Source organism: Priapulus caudatus, unplaced genomic scaffold (assembly GCF_000485595.1).
Source record: "Priapulus caudatus unplaced genomic scaffold, Priapulus_caudatus-5.0.1 Scaffold166, whole genome shotgun sequence".
In the NCBI taxonomy this organism is placed as follows: domain Eukaryota; kingdom Metazoa; phylum Priapulida; class Priapulimorpha; order Priapulimorphida; family Priapulidae; genus Priapulus; species Priapulus caudatus.
The window spans coordinates 263250-273324 of record NW_014577227.1 but is presented as its reverse complement, the minus strand read 5'-3'; the positions used below and the strand labels follow the sequence as shown (position 1 = coordinate 273324).

Below are 10075 nucleotides of genomic sequence, written 5' to 3'. Positions count from 1 at the left end.
CCCTCTCTCTCTCTCTCTCTCTCTCTCCCTCCCTGTCTCTCTCTCTCTCTCTCTCTCTCTCCCTCCCTCTCTCTCTCTCTCTCTCTCTCTCTCTCACGCAGTGATAACTGCGAGCAGTGTACCATCGCTCGTCCGCCCGTGTTAATTATCATCGGCGTATACAGCGCCGTAAAGCTCAGGACTGTATCTACACCACCAACGTCCAGCCGCTACGTCGATTGCCACGCAGACTACGTGATAAATAGTGGCAAGATGGCCGCCTGGGTGCAACCCGTAGTGCAGAGCCCAGCGCGATCACAACCCCCGAAATACACGCTCTCCTCTCGTTAGAAAAACAAGTATAAAAGTGCTAGCCTTAAAATACGCAAGTCTGTTACTCGCATTTTGATTTCGCTCTCACGGGCCGGACTGAATTTGTATCACATTGGTAGAGGCGGAAACATTCAGAGATGCATGCGTTGTTGCAATGTGGCAATGTTTTTATGCAGAAAGCAATGCCTACAATTAAACACAGCAGCGCTAGTTAACGGTTACGCACTCTGAATACAGTCGGATTGCTACATATATAGAATCGAAATTACACAATAGATAAACTGAATAGCATTTACATTGCAGTTTTAAACGTTTTTGCAAATGAATTATGTACCTGTTATTTTCTTCCGATCGGACAAAACAGTTCGTTAATATTTGTAAATATTATCGTTGTTAACGTTAGTAAGTGAACGGTTGATAACTTGAATGCAATTCAACAGAGCTGCCACGCCGTGACTCTGGCCCCAGTCGGACAATAGCACAGCAATAAATGCACCCCCCCAAAAAGACGCCTCTCCCTCTCAGCTGCACGAAAACTATCCACACCTAGTCAAAAAGCATGCGCTCACGAAGGTGTGGTGACATTGGCAACCGTCGCTCATCACTCAAAGACGGCTGAGAATCGTGATAAAAAAGAAAAAGAAAGCTGCCTCTGTATAGCTGTGTGTAACTCGACGCAGCCCCCCCCCCCCTTGCCGCACGTGCCGCCACAAGCAGAATCTCGCTCGGACAGAGACGCCAAGACTCCCTCGACCTGTCACGCCACCTGCTGCCGCCGAAACACACAAACAAGTGCCGGTCGTGCACGAACACGCGAAGGCATAAACGTTCCTCGCGGACGGAACGTAACGCGCAGAATGCTCGCGCACGAAATGACGCGTCGTACCATTAACAGTGTGCGTCTTGTCACCGTCGCGCGCAAGGCAGCCGCGGGTTACCTAGGCAGCCGCGGGGCACCTAGGAAGTCGCGGACATCTTGTCAATGCCACGTCGTACCGCTGCGAACGCGCGCGAGTCACCACCGCAACTGCCGGTTTCTCCGCCGCTGCCACCACTACACCGAGGACGAGAGCGGACATCTTGTTAATGCCGCGTCGTACCGCTGCGAACGCGCGTGCGTTATCGCCGCAGCTGCCGGTTTCTCTGCCGTACGCTACGCAGAGGCTGCGGTGCAGGCATCTCTTTAGCGCAGTGCCGAACCATCGACAAACGCGCAGGTTCCCACCACTACCGCCATCGCCGCCATTGATGTTGCCGCTTCATGGCTTCGCGGACAACGCGGCGCACACATCTATTTAGCGCAGCGTCAAACCGTCAACAAACGCGCGAGTTCCCACTGCCGCCGCCGTCACGCCACGCGGACAACGCGGCGCAGGAGTCTCTTCAGTGCAGCGTCGAACCGTCTGGAACGCGCGGGTTCCCTCTGCCGCTGCCGCCGCCGCCACCACGGCTACACGGACGAGGCGGCGTACATCTTGCCGGACATCTTGTGCATGAGCAGGTTGAAGAGCAGCTCATTGTACTGCTGCAGCAGAGTAACGCTGGAGTTCGGATCGCTGGCCTGCTGCGCGAGCGTCGCGCGCAGAGAGTTCAGCTCGACGATCGGCAGCGTCTCTATGTGCTGAGACGCGCACCTGCAACACAGGCGAGACACACGAGTTAGGATCTACGACATTACATAGTGAGCATAGTGACGGATGGTGATTGATGGACAGTGTCTCTATGTGCTGCGACATGGACTAGGAACACACACGAGTTAGGATCTACGACATTACATAGTGAGCATAGTGATGGATGGTGATTGATAGGAACAGTGGTCTCTATGTGGTGCAGACATGGACTACGGAACACAGTCACGTGCGAGTTTTGATCTACGAGCATTACATAGTACATAGTGATGGATGGTGATTTGATGGACAGTGTCTCTATGTGCTGTGACATGGACTAGGAACAACACGTGCGAGTTAAGGATCTAACGACAGCAGTAAAAGACAACAAACATGGTGAAATGGAGGACAGGCGTTTTCTATTATCCATTGGCTACTGTTACACTCGGTTCATTTATCATATTTATTTTTTTTGATTACATTTTATATTGTTTTATTTTATCTTATATTGTCTATTCTATTCATTTTTTTATTTTTATTATTTTCTCATGCGTGTGAATTTACGGCGGAGGAACATAAATATTGAGATGGACCTACGAAACTACCACGAGCGACCGCTGTGCATAACCTGCAACCCATGTCGTGAGTCTGCTGGGAACGGCCTCCACTAGCTGCCTCATCTGACCGACCTGTTGGTCCCGCGATAGTGTCTCCGACTGCGCCACCTGGTGGGCAAACAACACATACGTCACACCAGTGTTCAGTGTTGGTATCGTTCGCTTGCAAAATTTCTAGCAACTTGTCGCAAGCGCTAACAATTCATCACTGTACATGCATGAAAATAGCATGCACGCCTTTTTTTAAAATAAATGCATCATCGAGTGTCCGTGTGACTTCTGGCTGGCTTATTTGATATTGTCGCAATAAAGGACACAACTGATTCAACACGCACCGCAAAAAATAACAAATACGAGGGGGCGGGGCCACCGCCGCCAACAAAAATAATAGTAGTAGTAGTAATAATAATGATAATGACCATTGATGAATGATGATGATAACATAATAATGAATATAATAATAATAAATGGATGATGACATTATATAAGAATAATAATAATAATAATAATAATAATAGTAATAGTAACAATAATGATAATGACAACAATAGTTAGCACTTGATGTTACCTTGTGGAACATGTCAGTAGCTTCGGACACAGCTCTGTGAAGTTCCTTCACACACGACTCGACCGTCTCAGCTGAAACAACAATTCGCATGTGTTATCGATCAGTTTGAATTTTTTGACAAGGCGCACCGCAAAAACGAGAAGCTTAAATTGTTTCCAAAGGGCGCGTTACCGCTTTACTATTAATGCATGCAATGATAGAACGACTGACTGACACTCCATTTGTAGTAAAGTACTAGGCTCTATTTGTAGCCGTCCGAAATGTAGTCGCTGAATGGATATTGCATGCAAAGGGCCAAGAAATAATTTTCAGAAATATTACGAATGGTTAGAACTGAGTAAGTCTAATATATATTATCGGACGTCGGAAGTTTTCCGCACGGGAGCGAAGAGCCAAGGTTTTCCACACGAGTGTTGCACAAGAGGCACGGCAACGCCCGCTCACATCATAGCTGGCATTTCCTGACAACTGGCCACGCGATCCTCTGCACACGCTGCTTGCTCCTCTGTCTGACACGAGACTGACATGCTGTGTGTGACGCATGGATCACGATTCCTCTCTCTCTCTCTCCTTCTCTCTCTCTCTCTCTGTCTCTCTCGCAGTCTCTCTCCCTCCCTTAAGAATAGGCCCCCTTGCTTCTCCCAAATTGATTAACATTTACTGACAACCTCCCCCCCCCCCCCCCGATTCATCGCATACAGCGTTGGTCGTGTGCGACACGGCGACCGTGATCCCTCCCTGAAGCCTCAAAGAGCTCCTCTCCCTCTCCCCCCCCAAAAATGCCCCCTTCCCCCGTGCAAACCTCGTCACAAAAGAAGCCCCCTCCCACCTTTCGGATCTCTGGGCGAGATCTCGTGCTGACGGTTCGGCCGCTCGGGAAGTCGCTTCTCCATCGGCGTCACCGGCGCGCTCTGGGGGCGACCCGTGACCTCGGCGACCTTTCGCACGGGGCTCGGCGACATGTCCTTGACGGGAAGCTCAATCGGGGACCGTTCCCCCGGCGAGAACACGTTCTTCTTGCGCGGCGGCACGACGGGACGGCCCCTCGTCGGCGACGACGACTCGCCTAGCGGCGACGTCGCCGCGGCAACCGTGTCGAACGGCGGCTGCTTGTTGAGCATCGCTCGCACGCGCTGCTCGTTGCCGCCAGAGGGCGCCACGGATTGGTCGCCGCTCGGCGACTTCCCGGCGTCCGACGACGACATCGACGCGCGTCGCACCAGCTTCGTCTGCGCCGGCTTCCGCTCTGCTGCCGTCGTCGCGGCGACGGCGGCGACGGCGGCTGAGGGTTTCTCGTCGTAAGAGGACGAGGAGGATGCGGAGGCGAGGTTGGGCGTGGAGCGCGCCATCATGTAGCTGAGACGCTTGTAGCGCGCAAACGCGCTGCCGGGAGCCGCGTCCGACGACGACGACGACGACTTTTTGCCATCCGTGGCAGGCTGGTTCAGATTTGTGATCGATCTGCGGAAGAAAATGTTCGGATGTGAGCTAGCTCGTGCGTAGCTTATGCGGAGGGGCGACGGTTAATGTGGCTGATAGTATTGCGGGGCCAGGAGGAGGAGGAGGAGTATGCATCACAGATTTGTGTGCTGTAGGTATGCGGTACAGAGAGCGGAGGAGGAGCGAGTATGCATCACAGATTGTGTGGCTGTAGGTATTGGCAAGGGCAGGAGAGGCAGGGAGGAGAGTATGCATCACAGATTGTGTTGCGTAGGTATGCGGGGGCCGCAAACGAAGGAAGGAGGAGGCAAGTATGCATCACACAGATTGTGTTGGCCTGTAGGTGTGCGGGGCAGAGAGGAGGAGGAGTATTGCATCACAGATCTGTGTGGCTGTAGTATTCGGGGGCAGGAGAGGAGTACGGCATCACAGATTGTGTGGCTGTAGTATGCGGGGCAGGAGAGGGAAGGGTATGCATCACAGATTGTGTGGCTGTAGTATGCAGGGCAGAGGAAAGGAGGAGGAGGGAGTATGCATCAAACAGATTGTGTTGCTGTATTGGTATGCGCGGGGCAGGAGAGGAGAGTGAGGGAGTATGCATCACAGATTGTGTTGGCTGTAGGTATGCGGGGCAGGGAGGGAGGCAGGAGGAGTATTTGCATCAACAGTTGTGTGGCTGTAAGGTATGCCCAGGGCAGGAAAGGAGGAGAGGAGTATCGCATCACAGATTGTGTTCTGTGGTATCGGCGGGCAGGAGAGGAAGGAGGGAGGCAGATGCAGTCACAGATTGTGTGGGCTGTAGGTGTGCGGGCTAGGGAAGAGGAGGAGAGTATGCATCACAGGCATTGGTGTGGCTGTAGGTATTGCGGGGGCAGAGAGAGGGTACGGCCATCACAGATTGTGGGGCTGTAGGTGATGCGGGCAGGAGAGCAGGAGGAGTATGCATCACAGATTGTGTGGCCTGTATGTATGCGGGCAGGAGAGGAGGAGGAGGAGTATTGCATCAGATGGTGGCTGGCTAAGGTATTGCGGGACAGGAGAGGAGGAGGAGTTGGCATCACAGATTTGTGATTGGCTGTAGGTATGCGGGGGAGGAGAGAGGAGAGGAGTGAGCCATCACAGATTTGTGTGGCTGTACGGTATGCGGGGAGGAGTAGGAAGGGAGGAGGAGTAAGCATCACAGGATTGTGTGGGGCTGTAGGTATGCGGGGGCAGGAAGGAAGGGAGAGTATGCATCACAGATTTCTCGCGGTCTGTAGCAGAGTTGCGCTTAGATTTCGTGATCGAATGTGCGCGAAGAAAAACAATCAGCAGCGTGCGTAAACGATCACAGTGGCGACGGTTAATGTCGCTGTAGGTACGAAAGGACAGAGGAGGATGCATCCACAGAATTGACAATATGCATAATAAGCATGCCAGGTATTGCATTGCATATCATTTTTGTGATTGATCTGCCGACACGAAAAACGAATAGGGTTTGGGAGCAGGCGATGCAGCCTCAAATTTCACGAGCATTTTCGACTGAAAACAACAGAATAACGAATGGCTCCACAAAAAAAGTCTGGCAGTTTAAAACCGATGGCGGTCCTTGTTTGTCAGAAACAAAATTAGTCTTAACTTTAGTCTTCACACTAACTTTTCTTGTAGGACCATCGGAAAGAAATGTGGGTAAAGGTTACAAAAGTTTCATATGCAAGAGTACTTAGACTGATTAGAGGTGCCGGCCACAGGAAACACAATGTTCCAAAATATCAAGACCAAACGTTAGGGCGCCAATTTTATTTCTAACAGCGAGGCCCTAGGCCTTTCTTCGACACAGCCGCAGAAATGTAGATTGGCCTGAACCGACCCAGTAGTATTAAACCTGCCTCTCGTTTAAACAAAAGAAATCTAAGATGGCGAGCACCAGGATTACGTACCGGCTGCGCGTTGATCTTCGCCTGGGAGCTCGCCGTGCCCTGCGCGTTACGACGCGACCTTGAAAACGCGATGCCCCCGCATGAACCCCTGACCTCCCATGCGTTCAGCTTGTCATGGCTGGTGGTAGGGCGGCGCATGTCTCCTTGCCGTTGACGGCGCACTGAAAAAACATCGACGGCTCTGGGCATCTAGCTTGATGTCTGCGGTGGTTAGGGCGGGGAGGAGGGGGGGTCTTTGATGGGGAATTAGAGAATAAGTGCACCAACAAGAAACACACACGTTTAACGGAAAGTAAATAAACTTTTAATCGGAAATAAGATTTTCAATTACCATTTCAATAGGATAATGAATAAATTGACATACATCTATGTATATATACACATATATATATATATATATATATATTATATGTGTGTGTGTGCACGTGACGCATTAAAAGAGCAATAAGCTGATAAATATAAGAGCAATCAGCCATGAAGGGAATTATTATAAATTTAATTTAAAATTAATGAGTGATCTATTACCAATAATACCAATTTCGAGGGGCTATTCTTAAATAGCACATGGTATACATCTACAGCGGATACAGAGAGACGTGCTATTATTACCATCACCACAGAAGATAAAACGGCCCCAATGCTGTTCACTATAATGTTAGACTACGATCGTACGCAGATCGTATGCACGCACGCACGCACGCACGCACGCACGCACGCACGCACGCACGCACACACAATTAGTAAAAACAATATAAATTTAAAAACGGCATGGCCTGGTGGGAACTCTTAGTTTATTAAAGTGATCACTGTGCAATGAAAGATGTAGTAACTAGAGCTAACCCTGGCAGCTGCCTCTAAACAACCTCAAGCCTGAACAACAATTGCAGAGTAAATTGTTTTTAGGAAAGTTATACAATCCAATTTTTTGTAAATTGTATTTTTAGCACACTCGACAAATCCGTAAACGAACTGACCATCAAACGAACGTGTCATCGTCCAAAGACTCGGCAGTCCCACCACGGTCTCTCACACAGAAACATTCTCAATAGAAACAACGTGGCAATTTCTCGTGAATTCTGCTAAACCCGTGAATTCTGCTAAACTCGTACGGTGGCCGTATTTTGATTAGTATCGTGACGCTACAGCCTACAACCACACTAAAACAACGCATACTACCACTACCTTCTGCCACCGCGCGGTGGCCGGTGCACAAGCTACACTACCACAACATGTTAGTCACAGAAGCGGCGGCGGCGCTACGCCGGCAGTCGCCACCATTCCCAGCAAACAGGTGGAGCCACTTGTAGCTACGAGGCCCGAGAAAGCTAGATACCTAAGCGCAAGTTTGCAGGTTTGTTAGTGCGCCGCGTCGTTGCTTTACCAGGCACGTATGCGCTCTCGCCGTCGCCGTGCGTCGTCGGCAGGGGGCGCCGGCGGTGGTGGCCGATCGTCGACACGTCCGGTAGGGACTTGGTGCGGGTGAGGTCTACAATGAAAACGTCACGCTGTTTGACACAACCGCCACGGTCACGCGGTCACCGCAAAGGTCGTGATGTGACCGCAAAGGTCATGCTGTGACAGCAAAGGTCCCACCGTGACAGTGACGGTAGTGCCGCAACTCCCCAAGGTCATGCTACAACTGCAAAGGCTCCACCGCGGTCGCAAAGGTCGAGCCGTGACTTTAACATCACTGGACGACGAGCGTACAACAACAAATTACAGTACAAAAAAGCGGGCACTGACCTAGCGGTCTATACCTGTAAGGTGGGCTTGGAGTGGCAGAGATGCTACAGGGTGGTTCAAAAAAATCCGGAACTATTAAGTAGTGACTAATTCAATTAAAGCGAGCGGAGCGCGTCAACCTGGAACACCATTTTCTGAAAAAGAACTTATTTTGGGTCTGATTTTCAGGATTTTTCAATATAAATAATAGCAGATTTTCAGATTTTTTGATCCGGAAATTTTTACATAAAAAAAATACGGATTTCCGGTAAAATCCACAAATGTAGCATCTCTTGGGTGGGCTGGGGCTAGGCTGTAGGTGTAGGTGTGGGCGTGCAAGATAAGTATGTCATGAGACCCTCGAGATCAGGGGCTGACGCATGCAGTCGACGAGCAGCGAATCGTAAGACCGGCTTGCACAGGCCTACGCGATGCTCCATCAGAGGGCAGCACCTACTCACCCGTGTCCGCAGTCGTGTCCTTGGTGGGCGGTGACGGCGTTTCTCGCTCGTACCCACCGTCCCTCTCCTTCTCCGGTATCGTCTGCTCAGAAAGATCCTTCTCGCTGCCCCTCCAGCCGAGCTGTGGGGAGCAAGGAAAGAAATGTGTGTACAGGGTCGATAAACGATGGGAGAATAAACTCTGATAAACTCTACAGCAAGTGCAAACACATTTCAAAGAGATAATCGATAATACTAAATATTAGAGTCGGACAGTAAAATTATACATAGGGTTAATTTGTAGAGTGTAATTAATAACATGAGAGCTAAGGGATTTCAGGAACTCCTAAAAGTGCTCGTGGCCCTGCAATCTGTTTAGTTGAATGGAAATGCATATTAGAGTGTTTCAATGAATACCACGTACAGATTTCAGTCTCTTTTTCGTTGCTTCCATGGCTTTACCAAGCTCCTCAGTTCGCTTTTGAAACACCTACAAAAACGAAGATGAACAACTTGAAACTACTGCTGACTTTTAGTATACTGCTTCATTTTAATATCAAGTCCACTCAAAAATATACACACAATTCGTACAAGTAAAATTATAGCTTTACAATAGACCGATATAAATCATCAACAGCTAATAATACTCCAGTAAAACTTACCGCGTTCACAAGTTAACAGATTTATAGTGTTCGTTGGAAACCAGTGCAGCAGCAAATAAAAGCGATACAGAGAAATCATCATTGGGAAACTAAGATTCACCGTCAAGATTAGCACGGTGCAAGTATATGAAAGTGTTGCCGAATAAATTGCCGAGCGCAGGCGCGTAACCACGGTTACCGCAGCATCGCCTGCATAGTCTCGATTAACCAGACGGGCATAGATCTTTGCTTCATGCGATATGTAGTGCAAAGCGATTGCAAGTCAGCACATCAATGCGCATGACCATGAGAACACTATACCAGCAGTCATGATTATTAATGCAGGATGCCACTTGTCAAACTCAACATGGCAGCATGAACACTTTACGACGATTTCTCAACAACGTGTTGCGGATAAGCGTTGATGAAAACAATATCGTAATGACACCCACAATGAAAGATCTATAATGATGGCCCCATCACCAGATCTTTATGCTGGAATCTTTATGAACACAGAAGTGTAGGTGAGAAGGACGAGGAGGAGAAAGAGAAGGGGAAGGAGAAGGAGGAGGAAGAAGAAGAGCAAGAGAAGGAAGAAGAGAAGGAGGGGTTGGAGGAGGAAGAAACGAAAGTTGAGGAAAAAGGGGAGTAGGAGCAAGAGGAGCAGGAAGAAGGAGGACGCAGTCGTAAAAGGAGGAGAGTATTACTTACAGCATCGGGTGTAGAATCTCTTTGGAATAACTTTTGTTCGCCAGACGACTGGTCTGCTGCCACATACCCGAGTTGCCTGCAAAAACATCAACAGCATT

General features: G+C 49.5%; 2 protein-coding genes across 2 annotated transcripts in view; both read right to left on the bottom strand.

Annotated features, from left to right (window-relative positions):
• Positions 1-41: 41 nt before the first annotated feature.
• On the bottom strand, positions 42-6529 carry LOC106806528 (nuclear receptor corepressor 2-like). The gene is made up of 5 exons (XM_014808500.1): positions 6464-6529; positions 3934-4565; positions 3105-3175; positions 2549-2644; positions 42-1948 (listed from the first exon to the last, which is right to left on the bottom strand). The coding sequence occupies exons 2-5, from the start codon at positions 4454-4456 to the stop codon at positions 1763-1765; spliced, it is 876 nt and encodes a 291-aa protein (XP_014663986.1). The 5' UTR covers positions 4457-4565; positions 6464-6529; the 3' UTR covers positions 42-1762.
• Positions 6530-6575: 46 nt separating this feature from the next.
• LOC106806518 (mitogen-activated protein kinase-binding protein 1-like) overlaps positions 6576-10075 on the bottom strand; it is a gene marked incomplete in the record, with an annotated part of 88752 nt that continues 85252 nt past the window's right edge. The window contains 5 exon segments of the mRNA XM_014808487.1: positions 6576-6625; positions 7797-7949; positions 8647-8767; positions 9050-9115; positions 9978-10053. Coding sequence (XP_014663973.1) covers positions 6576-6625; positions 7797-7949; positions 8647-8767; positions 9050-9115; positions 9978-10053 — 466 coding nt within the window.